The following is a 24,838-nucleotide window of genomic DNA, read 5'->3' as shown; positions in this document are numbered from 1 at the left end:
TGTTTCTCCAGCCTAGTCGAGTCTAATGACCAAATGAGATACAGGTTTGTTTCTTACTTTTAACATAGCAGATTGGATCAAAAAGAAATTAAATAACCTGGTTTAGTTTTCAAGTGATCACTTCAAAGTGTAAGCTAATAGTAAAACATGAAAATTAAAATGTTAGTATATATAGTAATACATACACATTGTCCTGGTTTCAGCTGGGATAGAGTTAACTGTCTTCCTAGTAGCTGGTACAGTGCTATGTTTTGAGTTCAGAGCGAAGAATGTTGATAACACTGATGTTTTCAGTTGTTGCTCAGTAGTGTTTAGACTAATGTCAAGGATTTTTCAGCTTCTCATGCCCAGCCAGTGAGAAAGCTGGAGGGGCACAAGAAGTTGGCACAGGACACAGCCAGGGCACCTGACCCAAACTGGCCAACGGTGTATTCCATACCATGTGACGTCCCATCCAGTACAGAAACGGGGAAGTGGGGGGCAGGGATTCGCCGCTCGGGGGACTGGCGGGGTGTCGGTCGGCGGGTGGTGAGCAATTGCACTGCGTATCATTTGTACATTCCAATCCTTTCATTATTGCTGTTGTCATTTTATTAGTGTTATCATTATCATTATTAGTTTCTTCTTTTCTGTTCTATTAAACCGTTCTTATCTCAACCCACGGGTTTTGCTTCTTCTCCCGATTTTCTCCCCCATCCCACTGGGTGGGGGGGAGTGAGTGAGCGGCTGCGTGGTGTTTAGTTGCTGGCTGGGGTTAAACCACGACAGTCCTTTTTGGCGCCCAACGTGGGGCACGAAGGGTTGAGATAACGACAAACCTGACCAGAGCTTGTTAAAACAAATTTGTTATAAGCATTCATTATATCGGTCTAATAGTTGCTGGTCATTATGTTGATTTATGTGTTCTTAGAGTTGTTGCTCTGGTTTTTAAAGTTCTGTTATGTATCACCTCGCTTGCTGTATGTAGTCCCTCTTCTGCTGCTTATCATCCGTGGGAGGTGGATTAAGGTTTTCGCTTTGATGTATTGTATAACACTGGTTTATGGTATGATAAAGTCGTCGGCTGTGGGATTAATCCGGTACTTGCACCCAGCATTGTCACCTTTATACTGTGGAAGCCATCTGTGGGAAACTATTAATAATTATACCATTTACCTTTCCTCCTTGGAAAACCAGTCTATGGGTGGGATACCTTTCTTCCCCTCTCCTTTCTCCCTCAGTCCAGTTACAATGGTGTTTGAGAATTTTGAAAAATTTGAATACTCTTGGGATGTTGGGACCAGCACGGTCCTAGCCCTACTGCTAGGAATTAGCATGCTTCTGAATGTGGTTCAGCTCTCATTTAAGGTTAAACAACTATTTAAGAAAATCACCCAGAGATCTGCCCCAAGGCTGGATAATTATGAGTGGCAGGGTGTGTGGGGTAGTATGGGCAAGTACCTAGAAAAGTGGGCACCTCCAGTGTTTTGGAAATTCACCCCTGAACAAGTGCAGAATCCAGAAGAACTAGTAAAATATTTGGAAAAGGTATGCTGTCACCCCGGCAGCTCCAGAGAGATACAAATTACTGCAACGTGCTGGGGCCTGGCCCATGCCTATCGAGCCCTGTTCGACACCACTCAGTACCCTCAAGGGGAAGAGAAGGTCTCTGGACCTAACAACAAAACGATGAGCACTGTGGCTATCCAAACCTCAGTGACAGGCACTGCAGCCCCTCCAGCCTCGGCAATGAGCACGGCAGCTACCCAAACCTCGGCAACGGGCACTGAGGTCCCTCCAGCCCCAGCAACGAGCACAGCAGCTACCCAAACCTTGGCAACAGACACTGCGGTTATCCAAGACCCGGCGAGCGGTACTGCAACTGAACCAGTGGACCAACCTGCACCAGTATCAGTTGCCCCCGTACAGAAAAAGAAATATACAAAAAAATCAGTTCGCTTAGCGAAGGATGAAGGCGAACCAGGGTCATCACGGGAACAGGAGGAAGAGGCAGAACCAGAGGTAATAACCCGGTCCCTATCCTTGAGTGAGCTGCGGGATATGCGAAAAGATTTTGGCCGCCGTATAGGTGAGCATATTATCACCTGGCTCCTCCGATGCTGGGACAATGGGGCTAATAGCTTGGAATTAGAAGGTAGGGAAGCCAAGCAGCTGGGATCGCTTGCCAGGGAAGGTGGCATTGACAAGGCAATTGGAAAAGGGACACAAGCCATCAGCCTCTGGAGGCGACTCCTGTCAAGTGTGAAGGAAAGGTACCCCTTTAAGGAAGATGTTATATGTCAATCAAGCAAGTGGACAACCATGGAAAAAGGTATCCAATATCTGAGGGAATTAGCTGTGCTAGAGACAATTCATCATGATCCGGACAACCCACAATTACCCAAAGATCCAGACGAAGTCCAATGCACACGACCCATGTGGCGGAAGTTTGTACGGAGCGCACCATCGTCCTATGCCAACTCACTGGCAATAATGACCTGGAAAGACGAAGAGGCACCGACAGTGGATGAAGTGGCTCGCCAACTCCGTCAATACGAAGAGAATCTCTCCTCCTCCCTACAAGCCTGCATTTCGGCTGTGGAGAAGCTGTCCGAGGATTTCCAGCAATTCAAAGAGGAGATGTCCTGTTGCCCACCTGTAAGGACCAATGTCTCAGCTATTAGGAGTGAGCGCTCCTCTGCCCAAGAGAAAGAATATAGAAGGTACACACCGCGAGGTGCCCTGTGGTTTTACTTATGTGATCATGGAGAGGACATGAGGAAATGGGATGGAAAACCTACCTCGGTCCTAAATGCACGGGTACGTGAGCTGCGAGGAAAAAACACCACAAAAGGGGATTCTACCAGGAAAAATGCCGCTCCGGTTTCCAAACAGAGTAGAAGGGCTGATCTTATTTCTGATCCTCTTGAAGGGACTTCTGAGCCAATTTTACGAGAAGTGAATACTGGATACTCTGACCAGAATTAGAGGGGCCCTGCCTCCAGCCAGGTGGAGGAAAGGGATAACCGGGTCTATTGGACTGTGTGGATTCGATGGCCTGGCACGTTAGACCCACAGGAGTATAAGGCACTAGTAGACACCGGCGCACAGTGTACTTTAATGCCATCAAGTTATGAAGGGGCAGAACCCATTTCTATTTCTGGTGTGACAGGGGGATCCCAAGAGTTAACTGTATTGGAAGCTGAAGTAAGCCTAACTGGGAATGAATGGCAGAAACACCCCATTGTGACTGGTCCAGAGGCTCCGTGCATCCTTGGCATAGACTATCTCAGGAGAGGGTATTTTAAGGACCCAAAGGGGTATCGATGGGCTTTTGGTATAGCTGCCTTGGAGACGGAGGGCACGGAACAGCTGTCTACCCTGCCTGGTCTCTCTCAAGACCCTTCGATTGTGGGGTTGCTGAGGGTTGAAGAACAACAAGTACCAATTGCTACCACGACGGTGCACCGGCGGCAATATCGCACCAACCGAGACTCTCTGATTCCCATCCACAAGTTGATTCGCCAACTGGAGAGCCAAGGAGTGATCAGCAAAACTCGCTCACCTTTTAATAGTCCCATATGGCCCGTGCGAAAGTCTAATGGGGAGTGGAGACTAACAGTTGACTATCGCGGCCTGAATGAAGTTACGCCACCGCTGAGTGCTGCCGTTCCAGATATGCTAGAACTTCAATACGAACTAGAGTCAAAGGCAGCCAAGTGGTATGCTACAATTGACATTGCTAATGCGTTTTTCTCAATCCCTCTGGCAGCAGAGTGTCGTCCACAATTTGCCTTTACTTGGAGGGGTGTCCAGTACACTTGGAATCGACTGCCCCAGGGGTGGAAACACAGCCCCACCATTTGCCATGGACTAATCCAGACTGCACTGGAAAAAGGTGAAGCTCCGGAACACCTGCAATACATTGATGACATCATCGTATGGGGCAACACGGCAGAAGAAGTCTTTGAGAAAGGGAAGAAAATAATCCAAATCCTTCTGAAAGCCGGTTTTGCCATAAAAGAAGGTAAGGTCAAGGGACCTGCACGGGAGATCCAGTTTTTAGGAATAAAATGGCAAGATGGGCGTCGTCAGATCCCAATGGATGTGATTAACAAAATAGCAGCTATGTTTCCACCAACTAATAAAAAGGAAACACAGGCCTTCTTAGGTGTCGTGGGGTTTTGGAGAATGCATATTCCAAATTACAGTCTGATTGTAAGCCCTCTCTATCAAGTGACCCGAAAGAAGAATGATTTTCAATGGGGCCCTGAGCAACAACAAGCCTTTGAACAAATTAAACGGGAGATTGTTCACGCAGTAGCCCTTGGACCAGTCCGGACAGGACAAGATGTTAAAAATGTGCTCTATACTGCAGCTGGGGAGAATGGCCCTACCTGGAGCCTCTGGCAGAAAGCACCTGGGGAGACCCGAGGCCGACCCCTGGGGTTTTGGAGTCGGGGATACAGAGGATCCGAGGCTCGCTATACTCCAACTGAAAAGGAGATATTGGCAGCATATGAAGGAGTTCAAGCTGCCTCAGAAGTTGTTGGTACTGAAACACAGCTCCTCTTAGCACCCCGACTGCCAGTGCTGGGCTGGATGTTCAAAGGGAGGGTCTCCTCTACACATCACGCGACTGATGCCACGTGGAGTAAGTGGATTGCACTGATCACACAACGGGCTCGCATAGGAAACCCCAGTCGCCCAGGAATTTTGGAAGTGATCACGGACTGGCCAGAAGGCAAAGATTTTGGAATGTCGCCAGAGGAGGAGGTGGCACGTGCTGAAGAGGCCCCGCTGTATAATAAACTGCCAGAAAATGAGAGGCAATATGCCCTGTTCACTGACGGATCCTGTCGCATCGTGGGAAAGCATCGGAGGTGGAAAGCTGCCGTATGGAGTCCTACACGACAAGTTGCAGAAACTGCTGAAGGAGAAGGTGAATCGAGTCAGTTTGCAGAGGTGAAAGCCATCCAGCTAGCATTAGATATTGCTGAAAGAGAAAAGTGGCCAGTGCTCTATCTCTATACTGACTCATGGATGGTGGCAAATGCCCTGTGGGGGTGGCTACAGCAATGGAAGCAGAGCAACTGGCAGCGCAGAGGTAAACCCATCTGGGCTGCCGCACTGTGGCAAGATATTGCATCCCGGCTAGAGAATCTGGTTGTAAAAGTACGTCACGTAGATGCTCACATACCCAAGAGTCGGGCCACTGAAGAACATCAAAACAACCAACAGGTGGATCAGGCTGCCAAGATTGAAGTGGCTCAGGTGGACCTGGACTGGCAACATAAGGGTGAGCTATTTATGGCTCGGTGGGCCCATGATGCTTCAGGCCATCAGGGAAGAGATGCAACATATAGATGGGCTCGTGACCGAGGGGTGGACTTGACCATGGACACTATTGCACAGGTTATCCATGAATGTGAAACATGTGCTGCAATTAAGCAAGCCAAGCGGTTAAAGCCCCTGTGGTATGGAGGGCGATGGCTGAAATATAAATATGGAGAAGCCTGGCAGATTGACTATATCACACTCCCACAAACTCGCCAAGGCAAGCGCTATGTGCTCACGATGGTGGAAGCAACCACTGGATGGCTGGAAACATATTCTGTGCCCCATGCCACCGCCCGGAACACTATCCTGGGCCTAGAAAAGCAAGTCTTGTGGCGACATGGCACCCCAGAACGAATTGAGTCAGACAACGGGACTCATTTCCGAAACAACCTCATAGACACCTGGGCCAAAGAGCATGGCATTGAGTGGGTGTATCATATCCCCTATCATGCACCAGCCTCTGGGAAAATTGAGCGATACAATGGACTGTTAAAGACTACATTGAGAGCAATGGGGGGTGGAACTTTCAAACATTGGGATACACATTTAGCAAAAGCCACCTGGTTAGTCAACACCAGAGGATCTGCCAATCGGGGTGGCCCTGCCCAGTCGGAATTTTTACATACTGTAGAAGGGGATAAAGTCCCTGTAGTGCACATAAAAAATATGTTAGGGAAGACAGTCTGGGTTACTCCTGCCTCAGGCAAAGGTAAACCCATTCGTGGGATTGCTTTTGCTCAAGGGCCTGGGTGCACTTGGTGGGTGATGCGAAAAGATGGGGAAGTCCGATGTGTGCCTCAAGGGGATTTAATTTTAGGTGAGAACAGCCAGAATTAAACTGTATATTAGTTGCTATATAACCCTGCTACTGTATATTATCCTTACTATAATTATGTGCTATATCCATAGTACTATAGTAAGAATCACTTAGATCAAGCAAGAAAAGAACTGTGATAAAACTGAGCAAAGCGCAGTAGTGATGGAACCAGAACTGACTCCAGCATGCAACAATCCAACGGTGCACACCATCCTCCTGCTGCGCCAAATGTCACCTGCTTGTCACACTGCACTGAAGCCCAATTCTGCTCTACCGACTGAGAGGACTTTGCACCATCCCTCCTGCCCAGAAAGACTGGTATGACAGATGGAGCCCAGAGTCGGAAACTAAATGAACTCAATGAACATTTTATGAACATGACCCATGAACTAAAGGAATGATATCTCTGTGTGTGTATACATATATATATATATCATTGCTCATATGTCTTAAAGGGATGGAAAAGTGATGATTGATCAGGATGTAACTAAAGGTATGGGAACTGTGCATGACGTCAATGGTATAGAATAAGGGGTGGATACTGTCCTGGTTTCAGCTGGGATAGAGTTAACTGTCTTCCTAGTAGCTGGTACAGTGCTATGTTTTGAGTTCAGAGCGAAGAATGTTGATAACACTGATGTTTTCAGTTGTTGCTCAGTAGTGTTTAGACTAATGTCAAGGATTTTTCAGCTTCTCATGCCCAGCCAGTGAGAAAGCTGGAGGGGCACAAGAAGTTGGCACAGGACACAGCCAGGGCACCTGACCCAAACTGGCCAACGGTGTATTCCATACCATGTGACGTCCCATCCAGTACAGAAACGGGGAAGTGGGGGGCAGGGATTCGCCGCTCGGGGGACTGGCGGGGTGTCGGTCGGCGGGTGGTGAGCAATTGCACTGCGTATCATTTGTACATTCCAATCCTTTCATTATTGCTGTTGTCATTTTATTAGTGTTATCATTATCATTATTAGTTTCTTCTTTTCTGTTCTATTAAACCGTTCTTATCTCAACCCACGGGTTTTGCTTCTTCTCCCGATTTTCTCCCCCATCCCACTGGGTGGGGGGGAGTGAGTGAGCGGCTGCGTGGTGTTTAGTTGCTGGCTGGGGTTAAACCACGACATATATATGAAGTTAAATTAACATAAATCTATCTAGTTAATGAAATAAAGATATGAGACAGTAATTGTTTGTACAGCCATGCTAAAATTTTCCAGAAACTGTCAGAGCGCCACAGACCATCAGTAGGACACAAGCTGCTTTTTCCCCAGAACTCCTGTTTGACTAAACAGAACACTCCAAAACCTGAGAAAGGAAGCCTGTTTTAAGCTTCCTACCAGAAAGCAATATATTCTGTTATCACCTAGAAAATGCAAAACAAAAAGTTTCATCAAGTCATTCAACTGGAATTAATGTAACTGTATCAATGGTGACTTACTGCATTACACACAGTGCCCAGACTGACCTTTTTTCCTTTGGTTATTAGTGTGAGCTTCATCTTCGCTAATATTATCTCCTGGACCATCTGGCTTTGCCTCTGGGTTGTCCTTGATTCCATTATTGCTTTTTTGATCAGATTTCTCCTCCTTTTCTCTTTTATTTGTTGGCTTCTTACTGTGACTTACAGTCTTACACTGCAAGAGATACTGGTAATTATTTCTGACAGTACAGTTGCTGATAGCAAAAGGTATAAAAGAGGTGAGTTTTAGGAACTGTGTTGTTTTATAAAGTCTCATTTTAAGTAGTTCTATTTTCTGCTAACTTAGCAAGACTATAAAAAGAATTTTTAGACTAAGAAAGTTTTTGTTTGTTTTTTTAACTGAAGATGTAGAATTGCGGAGGGCACGACAACCATGTTTCAATACCTCAGAATTGAAATTTATTTTATAGGAAAGAAAGAAATATTACTCACTAGTACCTACTGTTCAGACTCATTATCTTTAAAAAGCTGTGCTTACAGAATACTGAATGGTAAATCAGAAATTCCGATGACGCTGTACAACCTCAACAGCATGCCAAATGTTCGTGTAAACTATAAGGAGCCGTAGGTCTTAACTCTGACAATTCTGTTCCACTAAATCAGAACATGAACCAAAGATCAGAAGATGTGGAGGTGTATGATTACAGATTTATTTTTTCCCACATTAGAATACAGCATTTACGGGGAACTGTGTGCCTTTGAGTAGTGCCAGCATCCTGCAAATCATCACTTCTTGGAAATCCCACAGAATACCAGGTTTCAAAGAAGGCAAAATGAGCAGCATTTTAGCGAATAGCAGAAAGTTTCATTTTTCCCCGGTATCAGTACAGGCTGGGGGATGAAGGGATTGAGAGCAGCCCTGTGGAGAAGGACTTGAGGGTCCCGGCAGATGACAAGCTGGACCTGACCCAGCAATGTGCGCTCACAGCCCAGAAAGCCAACCGTATCCTGGGCTGCATCACAAGAAGCATGGCCAGCAGGTCAGGGGAGGTGATTCTCCCCCTCTGCTCCGCTCTGATGAGACCCCACCTGCAGTACTGTGTTCAGCTCTAGGGGCCCCAACATAAGGAGGACGTGGACCTGTTGGAGCGGGTCCAGAGGAGGGCCATGAAGATGATCAGAGGGCTGGAGCACCTCTCCTGTGAAGACAGGCTGAGAGACTTGGGGTTGTTCAGCCTGGAGAAGAGAAGGCTCCAGGGAGACCTTACAGCAGCCTTCCAGTACCTAAAGGGTACCTACAGGAAAGACGGGGAGGAACTCTTTAACAGGGAGTGTAGTGATAGGACAAGGGGTAATGGCTTTATACTGAAAGAGGGTAGATTAAGATTATTTCTAAGGAAAAAGTTCTTCCCTGTGAGGGTGGTGAGGCACTGGAACAGGTTGCCCAGAGAAGTTGTGGATACCCCATCCCCGGAAACGTTCAAGGTCAGGTTGGATGGGGCTTTGAGCAACCTGGTCTAGTGGAAGGTGTCCCTGCCCATTGCAGGGGGGTTGGAACTAGACGATCTTTAAGGTCCCTTCCAACCCAAACCATTCTATGTTCAGATATAACATCTACCTGCAAAATTAAGCTTCGCAGACATTTCTGCCAAACAGAAGGAATACTCCTATGTTGTGGAGATAGCTTTGAACCTGCTGGAGTACATACAGTAGATACTGCAGTACTACACCATAATTAATTTGAATGCAAAGCCTTCCCCTAGACAAATCAATTGAGGTAAACCAAATAACATTTAGTTTGTATTTAAACAGACACCACATGAATTTGTCTACTAAAATTCTCACATACTTAAGTCAGCAAAAAGTTAATATCTATGCGAAACAAACTAGACCATCCAGTAAAACAAAAATCTTTTAAAAAATACTCTTAAAGCGGACTATTTCAGACAGAAAATATCAAATATGTATATTATGAAAGACTACCTATGTATCTCTCAGCCACTCTGATTAGTACTGTACAGACATCATTAATCATATCAAAATCTGACATAATAACCAAGTAGATGCTAAAGACCTGCAGTACTAAAGAGAATGCAAAAGATACGGGTGCATGTTTTCTTAAGTCAATAAAATCAGTATTTCCAAAAAAAAGAAAAAAAAGAGATGCTAAAATAAGCATATTCTAGACTTAGTCACAAATCAACATTAGCATTTACAAATATTATTAAAGGACATAAAATTTAATCCTTTCAATGCTATTCAATCTCTCAGATCTAAGCTCAGCAGACCCTCTCCTTTTCTGACCATCAGAACAAGACAGAAAATATAATTATTTTTTGGACATAGTTACAGAGTTTCTCTGCACTGTATCTCCTGTGTTACAACAGTAGTCTCTGAAAAGTTACAAAAAGTATTGCATAGTGGAACTGACCACACAATTGTCAAGAACAGCATTTTTTATTTATTAGGTTGCAGCAAAGGAAGAGGCTGTGCATCTGAGGTATAAAGAGCAGGGGTGAAATTATTTCTGATCTTATGAGTAGCTAAGGAAGGAGTTCGATGCACAGCTGAGAGTTACACACCTCTAATGCCGCCAGATAAATTAGCAGCTTTAGGATGCAAGTCATGCATCCTTCATGATATTGTTAAGTATATCACCACTGTCTCCTCCTGAAGTGGTAGTCTCAGCAACTGACAGGAATATGGATGATGAAGAAGCTTATTAATACTTTAAAAAAAAAAAGTCAAATCAAGGATCTTGGATAAAACCTAAACCATGATGGGAAACATGCACACACTAAAGTATTCTAACTGGTATGTGAGCAACTGAATGAGCATTAATTTATTGGCCTACAATCCATTCAGGTTTTTAAGATCCTTCTAGCAATCTCAAATATTTTCTTTGAGATCCTGTAGAACAAGCTACTAAGAGGAGGCAAATCCTACCTAGCAGTAAACATAATGTTGTGTCAAATCTACAGACATCTAGAATTTCGATCTGCAACGCTAAAAGCCTGGTTAGACACTTGAAAAATATTTTGTTGCTGACATAAACAACAAAGTTATGACAATCAGTTGAAGGAGAAGGGAGAGTGTTAGAAACTGAGCCCGTAGGACAAACGATTCATGCCAAACTACCTTAATACTCTTTTTCAGTTTTCATTTGGCACTTTCAATTATATAATGCACATTGTTGAACCCAAATCTTCTGGTTTCCCTCACCAAGAAAACAGTAACAGTAAAAGCATCACGGGGTGCTGCAGAACCAAAGCAAAGAGTGAAATGGCACCTCATAGCTTGCAATTACCTGGGCTCTCTTCTTGTTTTAAATAGCATAAAAGAGGTGTAAGATATATTATGCACTTATAACCTGAGATAAAGTAAAAGGAAGATAATTTGATGGAATAGATGTTAACTAAAGATCCAGCAAGGGAAAAATGTATTGGAGGAACAGGGCAAGGATAACCAAGTTGTCCTAAGACAACCTGCACAAAGCATTCTGAGCCACAAGGGAGGGCAGCATGTTCACAACCCCAAAGGCCTTCTCATCTGTGCATAAACTTCCCAACGAGTAGAAAAGGGAAATACAAGTTTTAAAATGGTGGAGTAAACATGGCACATTTTTACCTACAGGTCCTTGGAACACCACTAAGGATAAATGGAGTGTATGTGTGCAGGCTTGTGAAGGGTTCAGAAATTCTGGTACCAGTGCAGACAGTTAAGCACAGACCAGTATCCTGAATCATTGACAAAATTTCTGCTGAAAGCTTACAACAGCCATAGCACATTCTGAGGTGAATGGTATTAAGCAGAGAAGTCAATATAGATTTTAAAATAAATAATACGGAAAATAACAAAGGATACTTACTTCATTGTTTGCTATTTCGCTTGGTGTTGGCCAGTTTGTGATATCACCAAAATCATCAGCCTGCAAAGATGACAAACAGTTTATACTACTTCCTAGATTTAGTCCTTTTTAATACATGGAAGATATCACTCATGACTCAGATGGCCAGACAAACTCTTTGAGCAGAATTGTTAGAAGTAGCAATTTTTAAAAACTGAGAAATACAACAGAAAACAAACACACAACTTTTGAAAACAGAATATGATCAATTGTAGAAACAACTATTCATTGCAATTACATCCAAATCAAGGTCCAATACATCTTAGCTTGTAATTTGTATAACTGTCTAAAGAATGCCTTCACGAAGAATATTTTAAGCGGGCACAGACAAAAAAAAAAAAGATAGCAAGCAAACAAAATTTTCTACATTCTATTACAAAACAAACCAAGAGGGCTTATGACTTTTGAGCACACATAAAACAATTGTCAGATTAAATGCTGCCTCACACATAGCTTCCCATGTGACTTAAAGGCATCTACTGCTTAAAAGTCTTTTAGCTTTTGGAAGACCTTTGAACACAGGTATTATTCAACCTCAAAAGGGGTGGCTGTACAGAATTTTAGAAACTTCACTTTTCAATAAAAAGGATTCAGTGTCTCCTGTTGTCATAATGATAAATTTATAACAGCACATAAAAGAACACACATCACATGACATGCAAAAAGGATTTCCAAAACCAATCTAGCATCACTTGTGCTCAAGCGATGTTGTTTCTTGGCAGCCCCTTCACATTTTTATATAATCCCATTGCTTTTTTTTAATAAAAGTGCCTTTCCTTATCCCTCATACATACACCACTTCAGCATCCCTTCGAATTTTAAATTCCCCTTCCTTTTTTACTTTTCTCTGTCTTCAAAATTAACCATTACCAAGGCAGAACACAACACTTCTGGTTGTAACTTCAAAATACCTTGCTATCTTTTTATTTTAGTAATATCAGCTATTTACCAAATTGAATATTTACAGCCAGAAATACTCCTTTGAAATTATTTCCTTTTCTTACCATATTATCAGCTGAGCTAAATGCCAGTTTATATTAACAGGTTAGATTAACTGGGACTTCTAACACAATCAGTCCAGTAACTCATAGCTAAATGTCCTTCTGGCAAATACAAACCTTGCTGCATTTCCTTGTCCTGGGTTTCACTGCTTTTATAACTTTAGTGGAATTTTGTAGTTCTGAAAAGGAAGAAAAATATTTTCAGGTGAAGAATTAGACTGCACTTTAAAAGAATAAGGAAGGATACTTTAACAACCCTGTTTAACGACCTATCATACTACACCAAAGGTTTTTTGAGGCCTTGGCATCGAAGTCAATGAACATCTCCATAAAATAACTAATAGTACATGACACTGAGAAACTCACATTCACAATGACTGTAAATAATCTTGAAAACCAGGTGTACAGGATACCGTATAACACATTATTTAAGTATTTGCTGAGATATAAGGTCAAGACTAAAACCTCTGGTATTCTAACCTAAGAAGTAGCAAAGAAAATGAGCCCCTGAAACACATTTTAAAAGTTATCCTATTAGAAGCTATATTTATAAGACCGAATTTACAAAATCTATCATTATGCAAGCATAAAAAAAACCACAGAAGCAATTACATATTCACAAATTCCTAGTAATTTCCTTTTATATGCATTTACTCAAATGCCAAATAAAATTTAGCCATATTGCTCATAATCAAGCCAAAGCAGTGGAAAAAAAAAAAAAAAGGAAAGGCGAAAAGAGAAAATGACTATAAAAACTACATGAAGACTAATAAATTTTAATGCCCACATTCCACAGTGGATATGTTTATGATAAATATGTGCATTTGCAACAAAGCTGACACTCATACATTTTAAGAACCACCCTGAGTCAAGACCTAAACTTTATAATAATGATCCCATCTGACCTCCTAAGCATGAGTCCATTATACTTCTACCAGTAATATCTGCCAGAAATTAATATAATGTTTGTAAATAGTGCTCTCATATATGGCAACATTATTGGGCCTAATGATCTAGGATCAATAACTTACACTGAAAAAACCCCAGTCTATTTAAACTTACTATGTATTTTAGTACATGTGCAATTACCCTTCCATATATGAATCCGATTTTCTTATTCTGTGCAATTTTTCCCTACTCATCTCAATTGTGTTCTACTTCTTGCGTTGGGAATTCAGGGGGAAAAAAACCCACTAGTATCAGGCAATTTTTCTTGGGAGATTAGAACTGAGACAAGGGAAACCACCTCTTAACTTCTCCTGTTAAGCCCTGGTTCTGCTCTCCCAATGCATATTTTCCCATAGAGAAGTGGTCACAACCCTTCCTTGAAACTTCTTATTCAGTATTTTATTGCAAGACAAGCTTGAAACATTGAACATGACTGAAATCACTAGTGGATTATTATTTCATACAGGGATAACATCACCTCCTCAACCCTTATCTCTTTCACATCCAGTGACTAATCTTCCTTATCACTGCTTCACACTGGGAACCCCACCCTCATGCCCCAGTGACTCTGAAAACCCTCTCTGTCTACTTCCTGGAATATTCTGTGAACGTTAGAAACACAAACTAAAGTATACTCCATATTCCACTGTAAGTTATATTAATACTGCTATATACAGCTTGCACATCACACAAGACATGTGAATTCAATGAATGCTGATCGGCCTTTGACTTTTGCCACACCATTTACCAGCAGGTTTTCTTCCTCTCCTACAGATCTGCTTTTTAAAACAAAGACAAAACACACTCCCTCCAAACTGCCTCTTTCTTGTTATTCAATCACAATTAACTTTAGACTGAGAGCTTTCAGAAACACAGTGACTGTGTAATCCAAATTTTTACTTGTCATTCAACAGTAAACTAATTGCCCTTTACAGAACAAGACAAACAGCTGTAGAGGTGGATCAGCAAACAAATTTGTAATTTTCTCCAACAAAACTGCCAATTATCTGTAAAGGTAAACTGACTGGCCATAGCATTTGTCCTCCAGTAGTCGGTAAACACGCACCTCTCTTTAGCTGTTCAATTACCTTACTGAAGCCCTTTTTCCATCTCACAGCACTTCTACTTAAATTGCTGCTGAAGGACTGCCAGAACTTCTACTCTGTGTGTCACCAGGGCGTAGCAAGGGATTCAAAAATAAAAGACTCGATGTCGCTGCACTATCTTAGTCATGGCATATTATTCCAGGCAGCAGGAGAGGCTATCTGAATCGACAGAATGAGACCCAACTTGTTTTAAGGAATCTCTCTTATCTGTATGTAGTAATCCAAGACTTGGAAGATGCATTTGCACACTAAATGAAAAGAAAATTACTGTTAGGCAACACACCGCCTAGTTGATGATGCCCTTTCTGAACACAAAGGCCCGAGATCTCACCACGCTCCATACTTCCCTACCCGAAAACAACTCCACAGAGTTTCTGGTCCTCCCAGAAGAGCCATGCTCAAAACCAAATTTTACCGATCGTTCCTGACCAGCTTTCTGGGGCTTCTTGTGTGGGAGTTGGATTTTAGTGTGAAGCAAGAAAGAGAAGATAAAGGGCAAGGGGGGGGGGGGGGGGAAGGAGGGTGGGACAGTAGAAGAAGAAAACATCAGATCACTTAAAGGTTTTACCCAGGTCACATCTGTTGTTACGAACAGGCCTAGAGCCACTGTTCAGGCAAAAGCTACTCTAGAGTGCATTTAGATAAAAGCTCTATGCTTAATATTACTCCGGTGTTTAGTTTCAACACCACATAACAGTGCTGAACACCCAGAAATGGCATCTTTAGTACATTGCTTCAGCAGAACCCAGCAAGCCCTTGCAAATAAACTATTTCACTTACTGTTAATTCCAACCTAACTGTATTAAAATGGTTTATTCGGTCATATGCTACAAGGTAACTTGTTTAGTAAGGCATGCCGTGTTGATAAAAAATTCAGTTATCTTCAATTACTTTACTTGCTGGGTTTCAGCTAAGTTTTGAGGGAGAAAAAAAAATAAAATTAAAGATGAGGAAGTTTAACTGCCAATGATCATCTTTCAATCACTGAACTCTATCCAGTAAAGATGCCATCCACACGAAGAGAGAAATCAGCCTTCAAAGCCATTTTTATTCTGGTTCTTCCAAGTCTCTTAATACATCGCATCTCAACACGAGGTATTTTCTGCAGAAAGATGTGGATGTGCAAACATGCCAAGTGCAGTATGTCAAGATACATGGGATGACAGTTCTGAAAAATGAGAGATAAATTTTGGAACCACAAAACCAGCAGCAATTCTCTGGAGCAACAGAAAAGAAAAAGCAGACTGGATGCTGTGCAAAGGCAAGAGAAGCAAAGTTTGTACATAAAGATGTACCACTGATTATGAGACAAATTACGTTTTCAGTAGTAGTACTTCAGAATGGATGGTTTGAAGTTCTGCAAATAATTAGTCAGCAAGTAATTTTTTCTGATAGAAGGGGAGGGATCATATTGCCAATTTCTTCTGAAAGCAAAGTCTATTAATAAAAGGTGGAACACATTCTACCTTTGACACAAACGTGGTTTATCCTGTAAGGACTTCTAGACAATATTCAAGTTTTATTGTTTACCTGGACTGCACGTGTATTTCCTTTAGTGAAGGAACAATATTGCATAAATAGCAGAAGTGCTTCAGGAGGCGGTTGAAATCACCCAGCAGAACAGCCCTTCAAAACTTCAGTGGAACATGTTTGCTGGATCTTGTACAACCTTTTCCTTTCAATGCTCAGTTTGAAACTCCACAGCATAATTCATTTTTAAACAAGGTAAGCTCTGCTTAAATCTATCATTTTAACAGATAAACGTGAAAGCCTTGCAAACGTGACAAAACAATCCCTTGCAGTATATCATAATTTAAATCTAGAGCATGGATTTAGATCCAAGATTCTGGGAAATAAAAAAAACCCCTAAAGAGTAATTATGCTCACATCCTTTCCTACAACACTTCTAGCATTTTATAGCAAAACTACATTAGATTGACCTTCTTCTCACTATTTGAGCAACTAACCAAGGCAATGAGTTATGACACCTGCACATCCTTCCACCTATTTACATTCAAAACCAGTCATTTTTTCAATACAGCAAGCAACAGGGGAAAAAAATCCCCAATACATGATTGATTAACCTTATACTATTTATTTTCCTTCCATTTCATTTCTCATTTCATTTTTGTCTTAGTTTCTTCCTAGAAAGCTGCAACCTGTGACTCAATTTCTACAAAAGCTTTCATGGTCTAAAGGGAGCACATGCTAGAGCACAGCAAGCCAGTAGCATGTCTTCAACTCTAGGCAGCAGGATGGATTTCTCTCTCATAACAGGTCTCCAGTTTAGAAACAACAACAACCACCCTACCATCTAAAATGACATACGCTGTTATATACAACTAAAATACAGACAGCAGGTTTGTAAAGATAATGTTTTTAATCCTTTCAGGGTTGGGGTAACCGTCAATGTTGTACCTTCTGATAATTTTAAAAATAATTTTTAAAAGCTGCTATTAAAACACTCGGTGAATTCATAAGAACTAACGATAGTATCTGCCTTAGATACACAAAAAAATTTGATAATCAGATCGTTTATCAATTTATTAATCAAAAGTTTGCTATTCCTAGTAACACAGTATACCTTTACTAAACTGTACTTTTACAACCTGTTTTGCTAACAGACTAAAGCAAATCAATTTATACCATATAGCACTACAGTGAACTGGGTCTGCTACCAGAATATCAATCAGATAAAAGGTGTTCTTTGATGCCCAGAAATAAACACAATGAAAAAAGACAAATGGAGCACAATACAAGACTGAAGTGTGCAGTTATTTTAATTAACTACATCACTCAAGCACACTAGGAAGCAAACCCACTTCAACCACTTAAGCAGCACAGGTATTTTGCTTCATTGAATACTTTCATAAATGTCATGAACAATTTTTGAATAATCATCTAATGAATTAGTAGAGACCCACATCAGCTATACAAATCACATGAAGACTAGAGAACTTGTCATTCAGATTCCCTTTTGCAAGCTTACAAAAAGGGCAGCACTTTGGATTTCATCAAACAAAGAGGTGGGAGAACTTTCGTAATAAAATTATTTCAACAACTCCATCCTGGGCAAATTATTTATATGGAGGAAGGGTAACTAGCCTCTTCTGTGAGAGCCCAGCTCTGAGGGGTAGCTGAGGAAAAACAAGGAATACAGGACTAACGCTGGGTTGTGCAGCTTCCATGTGGACGCATCTTGTTGGCTCCATTTAAAAAAAGCTTATCCTGTTACCTTGTAAAAAATTATCTACAGGATTATACAGGACTTCTTCCTCGCAACCTTTCCTCTCCTTTTACTCACAGAGCGAAGAACTGAAGACTTACTGCAATATATTGGCTGGCTGGGTGCCACAAGGGAAGGAAGACATACCGCAGAAGTACCTGTCATCATTTGACAGCCTATACTGAAGCTAACTCCTTGCGTTCACGATCATTGGGATTAAACAGAAGGCTATTAATTTCACTAGCAATTTTATACTGCTGCCAGTCTTTCTCCATGAGTTAAATGCAGATTAGAATGTAAAAATAGCTGTAAAATTCTGAAGTTTTTCTGTTTAAAAGCAAATTTTAATAAAAGTTTAATAAACTTTTATAATTAAGTTTTATAAAAATAACTTAAAAGTTTTTTAAGCTTTGTTAAAAGCTTAGTCAGAAACACCGAAATGTAACAAACATACCATGAAAAATTCAAATTTGTTTACATTAGATGTTCGGTTTACTATAACATGATTAAAACCTAACAACATGTCCGAGACAAAAACATAATAGGGCACAGTAACAATGCTTTGACCGAATTCTTTCACCAAGAATTTTAAGCCTTTTACATTACTTTTTTCCTTCTAGTGTCAGCTGACATTAACAGTTTCTTTCAGTAACAACAGTCAGGTTTGCCTCTATTACAAACTAATGCCACGCTAAATTGAAAGTCAAAAGATGACAGACTGGGGTCAATTTTCTCAAGCGTGTAACTATCACTGAACACACCATATGTGCACGTCTCAGGAAACTTTCAACAAATTAAGCCAGGATCAACAAGTCGAACAGGATTCAGTCACTACTTTGATGTGAGATTCTTTTACGTTTTATTATCCTCTTTATGGATAGTTTTACATTCCATGCCGGTAGTATTTTTGCTCATCTACTTATTATTTCACATGACTAATTTCCATACTACTACATTTATAAGGGCCTAGCGTGACTGATTTTGCTTTGCCAACATGCAATTAGTTACTTTAAAATACATCCCTCATTGCAGATGGAGGCCCATGGCAATTCCTTCCTTCAAACACCCAGGAAAGATCAGCTGCTTTGTCTTTTACAAGGCAGAGAGCAGTGGCTCCTTCTTGGTGCTGTCGGTGCTGGCCAAACCAAAACACGCACCCTAGTATGCGTTCTTCACCAATGCCATTACCAGCAACGCTGACTCCCGTATTTGCTCAATTATACAGTTGCCACTGAAAAAGATGTTCCGGTGCAACAACTCAGTTTAATATTAACTTGATAAATGGTAAGCACAACTTTTACGCAGAAGAAAAATAATTTTTCGCTCTTTGAAATCATCGAATTAAGCATATAATGCACACAGTACATGAAGTCACCGCCTCCTTTCTCCTCCTTCCTTCAACAACTATTTGTGTATTCTACCTTAAGTGGAAAAGTAAACTTTACAGAAGGTGAAGCACGAGGTGGCTCATGCAACAAAAGCAGCTTTCGCAATGATTCTGATGTACCATTATTATTACTGCCACAGCAAGGCAAATGAGTGACAAATTCCCTTTCATGCATGGACAAGACCACAAGCTGCTGCCCAGCAAGCAGGATTGTAGAAGCTATGTATAAATAGGTATTTATGAGTGCGTCAGTACACACAAACGAAACAGTCGAGATGATAAAGTTGACTATATATGTTGCCAAAAGGTTTGATCTTCAGCTAAGTAGAGATTCTGCGGTCTGGAGAACTCCTCTGCTTGCACGACCTGCATACTTGAAACTATAAATTATATATTTCTCTTTGTGAAGGAAGTACACGTGTAATTCAAGGATAAAAGCGACTGAGATCACAAAAAGGTTTGTCAGGTGCCTTCAGGTGCAAGCGCTGAGATTGAAATTCTCAGGAAACACAGGTTGAAATACGTATTTTGAGGTCAGCGGTTTACTTCCAGCCAAGAACAATACTCCAAGAAGCTGCTAACTTCTAGGAACTCTTTGCTAGCCTAAGCACAAAGCCTGGCCATTTCAAGTCAGGTCTTCGATGACCAACTTAGTAAAGCCATCTGCCCGTTTAGTCGGTATGGAGCCTATAAAGTAGCTTTCTCTTACGCATAGTGATTAAAGGCCAGAAAATTATACCACGGCTACTCTCGCTCCCTTCTCTTTCCACAAAAACAGCTTGAATCCCGAGAGCAAGCAAACTGACTACTTTCGTTAACGCTTAAAGCCTCCGCCACCCAAATCTTCTGGAAAGCAAAACCAAGTAACGGATCGTACCGAGGACCTTGCTATATAATTAAACAAAAAAGACCTGCGGTAAAGCAAGCGAGCGCCCTCGCCGCCTTCCCCCCCCCCCCGCCCCGGCCCCGGCTCCGGGCGGCGGCCGGACCCCACCTCCCCTCGTTCGCTTCCCTCCTCTGCCCATGTATGTCAAAAGCCCGAGGGCCCGGCTCGCCTCCCGCCGAGCTGCACCGCCGCCGAGGCCGACCCGCACCCGGGCCCGGGCCCGGCAGCGCGCTGCCCGCCCCAGGGGGAGCGGGGAGAAACACACGCGTTTCGCTTCTAAAAAGAAAACCAAAACAAACCAAACGAAAACCAACACCGACACCACACGCCAACCGGCCCGCCGCCGCTCCCACCCCCCCCCCCCCCCGCCCCACACACACACACACCGGGCCCGGCCGCCACACCTGGGTCCTGCGGGACGAGCTGCCCGTCGGCCGCGGGCGGTGAGGGGCTGTCCCGCGCGGGTCTGCGCCTCGTCCACGGGTTCTCCTTGGGCGGCGGGGCTTCCACCGCCGGCCGCCGCCGGCCGCCCTCCTCCGCGGCCTCCTCGCCGCGGGGTGAACCGGACTCCGGTTGCCGGGACTCCTCCGATTCCCGAGGCTCCTCCGATTCCCGGGTCCGGCCGACCGCCGGACCGCCGCCCTCAGGGCCCCAGCCCCGCCGCTCGGCGGGCGCCGCCGACACCTGCGCCGCGGACATGCCCTGCCGCCCGCCGCGAGGGGCCGCCAGCCGGGGCGGCCGCAGGGAAGCCAAGGCGGGGGCGGAGGTGGCCCCGCCTCCTCCCTCGCCGCCGCCCCGCCCCGGTCCGCCCCGGCTGCGGGAGATCCCCTGTCAGCTCCGCCGGCCGGGCCGGAGCGCCGTTGGCCCCCTCCTTCCCCTCAGCCGCTCATTCAACCGACGCCTCAGCCCAAGCTGCCGCGAGGGCTGAGGGGAGAAGCGGGGGGGGGGGAGGGGGGGGAGAGCGACCCGACCCGCCCGGCCTCGCCCCGCCTCCTCCTCCCCGGGAGGCGCTACCGGCCCCGCTCAGCGGGGAGGGGCGGGGCTTGGAACGGGCCGGGGGGGGGAGGGGGGGACGCACTCCTCTGCGTCATGACCTCAGAGCGGCCGGGCGCGAGCGCCGGCGGAAGTGGCGGGAGTAGCCTGTGAGGCAGCGGGGCTACCCTGTCACAAAAAACGTCACCGTTTATTTCGGTGGTTTAAGCACCTTTGTCAGTAACACACACACGCCCCCACGCACACCCGTTCTGACCTGGCCTTAATGAGCTTGCGTTAATTACAAAGAGTTACGAAAGGTCCGCTGAGGTGCCAAGCGGGCGGGCGCCCACGGGCGCCCAGCACCGGGGGCACCCCACCCCCGGGAACGCAAACCCACCCACGTAGGAACCCCGGCGATCCCCGCTGCTGCTGCTGGAAAAAAGAATAAATCCATCGCCCCACCGCTGCTTTCAAGCGAGGGCACGGCTCAGCTTTGAAAACCTCATTAGAATGAGGAGTAATTTTTTTTTTCTTTTTTTTTTATAGCAAATACTACTACTTCGAAACTGGCTGCTCGAGTTCCTGCTCTCCATCCCAGACCCACCCTCGCAAAGACGGTTTAAGCTCTCACGTAATGCTGACCGGACATTGCGCTTTCATAGGTCTCGCCCATACTCGTACCCTACGACGAGGGTCTCAAAATACGGGAGGAGGAGGATGAACGCGTTTCGCTGAAGCGGACTTCTCCGGTTCAGCACTTGCAGGAGCACGGCCTAGAGAACGCGTCCAACCGGCACCCAAGAACATACGTGGGGACAAGTAGCGAGGGAAGCGCGCGTCGCTTAAGCATCGCAACAGAGCGGTACCTTCGCTATCGCACCGTGTCTCCTCCACCTTTCTGCCAAAGAGCTCCCAGAAATCACCCGGCAATGGCACACGTGCACTCGTACCACGCTTGCTGGATTCGTTGGGAGGTTATACCCGCGCCTCTGCCTCTGCCTTACCCCAGAAGCACTACGGTCACAGAAAGAGGAAAGCCACTGCAGCGTGAAATTAATCACCCCTTTCCTTCTTTGCAATCTCCATAAATTCTCCTTGATTACACCTTAAGACACCCTTTCCTCTCAGATTTCTTGCGTTCCGTCTCTCGGCCCTCTTCTACTCCCTTTCCTATAAAAGGTCTTCCAAAATAAAATTAAAAAAAAAAAGCCAACACCTCTCTAATGAACTAAGCAAATTCTTAAATAGGCTTTTATAAAGCTAGTCAAATATTTTTGAAGTACTGTCACAAGTAACCACATCTCCAGTGTTTCACAGCAGCAAAATATGTTGTTTGGGGTAACATTATTCTCTGCTTTAACGAGACTGTATGCACTTTTAACCCTTCAACAGAAAAAAACCCAAAACCACCACAAACCCACCAAAACCCACCATAGCTGACACTTCTTCAGGCACCAAAGCATTTTTAGGATGATTCTGGAACAGTGGGTACAGTAGCAGCTCGAAAGAACAGAGGCCATCTTCTACACCACCAAGCACTTCAACTGTCCCAACCCGCAGAAGCGGCTCGTGGACACCTCAGTCAGGTGTGACGAGATCAGATCACCCGGTGGAGGCTCAGGTCTACCTCAAAGAAGAAACCCCTCAGGTGCTTGCTGCTTTGTTCAAGATATTTGGAAGTTAAAGACCTTTTGTGGTGAAGGCTTGAAATTCAAACATCTACCACAATTGGTACGCTACCATAAGCAAACCGCATAGACACTTTAATGCACGTTTCTGTAACTGCAGATTTAAGCTCCAAACATGGGTAGTCAGTGAGGAATTTCTCTTTTCATAAATAGAAAAAAGAAATAACTATTGCTTCTAAGCACTTTTGTACAATAACTGACACATGTATTCTTTCTCCATTTTAAATTTATACTGAGAAAAAAATGTAAAATGATTAAAATGAAAGCAAATCTTCAAACTCTTAGAAACATTTTTCTTTGCAACTAAGAACTCAATTCTTTTGGATGCAATAAATTTACTAATCAAGGACATGCCAACTGCACATTGCAAGTGACAAATTTACTTGAAATGGAGGAAACCATTTTTAGTGAATAATTTTGACTGGGAAAAAAGCCCATATCTGTGTACATTTACATCTACATTCCTGAAAACAGGCGTATCAGTCACGCCACCTGTTCAAAACAATTTTTGCATCTTTTATTTGGTTTCCCAAACTCAGAAGTTAAGCAGAGGTTAGAGTGATACCAAAGTACAGAGGCCCTACCTAAGTCGCTGGTAAGAAGGGGATTAACCTCCTGTTTCCTCTTTTTTTCTCGTACCAGCATCAGAAGATAAGGAAGCAGATGTGCCGGCCAGCCGGGACTTCAGAAACACTGCAATACTGCAGTGCAAGAACCTGCATAAACCAGGAAAAAAGCAGGAAACTGATTAAGAGTTAACCATGTGGGGGCAAAAAACCAGTAAAGGTGACCAGTAACGTTTTTGTACATATGGTTTTGCTAACTTTGTGGTAGTAGGCAGCTTACTGTATACTTTATTGGATGGACTGGGCTTGAAGAGTGTATAAAAAGCTTTTACAGTTGCCCAAGACTCATCCTTAACTCTTTGTCCACTTTGTATCATCCCTCTTGTTACTTTCTAGCAGGGCAAGTCAGACTTCCTTGGCAAAACTCACAGTATTTTTTTCCTTTAAGAGCACGGTATTTAAAATACTCATATTTGGAAAAAGAGGCTGATTTACACTACGTGAAACCAAGAGAATAACAATCGTTACGAGCTACTTTACATTTTAAAGCTTATGTTTTCTCTTGTGTAGAAGCATCCAAGTGTAGCAGGAAACGCTGCTAATTACAGGATTGCATAATACAGTAGCATTTTACTCATGTCATAGTTTTTCATGAAGAATTGCACGCCTACAGACTATATGAACCTCCTTTCAGTACTGTATAACTTATCATTACAGCCAAGCTGACAGAGAAGCTGACAGTTTAAGATAAAGAAACTTCCCTGCCCAACCAACTGTAATTAAGATCAACATTTAAAAAAAAAAAAAAAGCGACACAAGACAGAAACAATTAAGATAAATAAATAAAAAATATTTACTGCCTCAAAACGTTAGCAGCTACCAAACAAAAATAGCGTTCTGAGGATCCAAGGATTTTCACTTTCTAATCTACTATTTAAAGAGTATCTATATACACACATATGACATTCCAGTAAGAAAAATCAACAAGACTCCATTCCTTCATAAAGGTACCTTTTTGAAGACTTTCTAGAGTAATACAACACAAGTGATCTATCCTTGGTTAAAAAAAAAAAAAGCTGAGCATTCACTTTTGAGGGGGGTGTTTTTTGGACTTGTGGGAAAAAAAATTACAAAAAGCTCTGTTTGACAATGATTAGATGTGGTGTGTTCTAGATGGTGATCAGCACTTAGGTGCCAGGAGAGAAACATGTAAACAAACACTAAAAAAAAATTACCTAGGTTACTCACGGGTAACACACCAGACCTAACCTCTCACTCTGTCCTGAACCTTTCCTTTAAAAGGCAGGAAAAATGCACTACCGGCTCCCTTGGTCCTCCTCATGTTTTGTCAGTCTTTGTGTGCGGAGGTGTTACCACAGCCTTCACTTTTCAGACAGCGTCACTGAGCACCAAAATAAAATTGATTGCATCTTCGTTGCTGGGCACAACCGGCAGGCTTCAGTCAGAATGACTGCTCCAATTCCACAGAGTAAGCCACAATTTTCCAAGACTTTTTTTTTTTTTTGCATATAAACATCATCAAGACTCAGAGACGCACCTGCCAGTAACATTTACAGCTATCTGTTCAAAGCAGC

At 43.3% G+C, this 24,838-nt stretch overlaps 1 protein-coding gene across 9 annotated transcripts in view; it reads right to left on the bottom strand.

Moving 5' to 3' along the window:
- Positions 1–20,771, bottom strand: part of LARP1B (La ribonucleoprotein 1B) — a 41,194-nt gene extending 20,423 nt beyond the window's left edge. Inside the window, exons 1-4 of one of the 9 annotated variants that reach the window (XM_052815172.1) lie at positions 20,401–20,771; positions 12,579–12,640; positions 11,422–11,481; positions 7,599–7,779 (exon numbers count right to left, since the gene is read on the bottom strand). In XM_052815172.1, coding sequence (XP_052671132.1) covers positions 7,599–7,779; positions 11,422–11,481; positions 12,579–12,640; positions 20,401–20,713 — 616 coding nt within the window. In that variant the 5' untranslated portion in view covers positions 20,714–20,771. Of the gene's footprint in view, positions 1–7,598; positions 7,780–8,642; positions 8,816–11,421; positions 11,482–12,578; positions 12,641–14,798; positions 14,872–20,400 lie in introns of those variants that run through there. The other 8 variants (XM_052815093.1, XM_052815082.1, XM_052815111.1 and 5 more) reach the window with 8 other exon arrangements.
- Between the last annotated feature and the right edge of the window lie 4,067 nt (positions 20,772–24,838).

The sequence above is a fragment of the Harpia harpyja genome, chromosome 2 (genome assembly GCF_026419915.1).
Source record: "Harpia harpyja isolate bHarHar1 chromosome 2, bHarHar1 primary haplotype, whole genome shotgun sequence".
NCBI lineage: Eukaryota > Metazoa > Chordata > Aves > Accipitriformes > Accipitridae > Harpia > Harpia harpyja.
The sequence above is the reverse complement of the archived record's forward strand: the minus strand, read 5'-3'. Positions and strand labels throughout refer to the sequence as shown.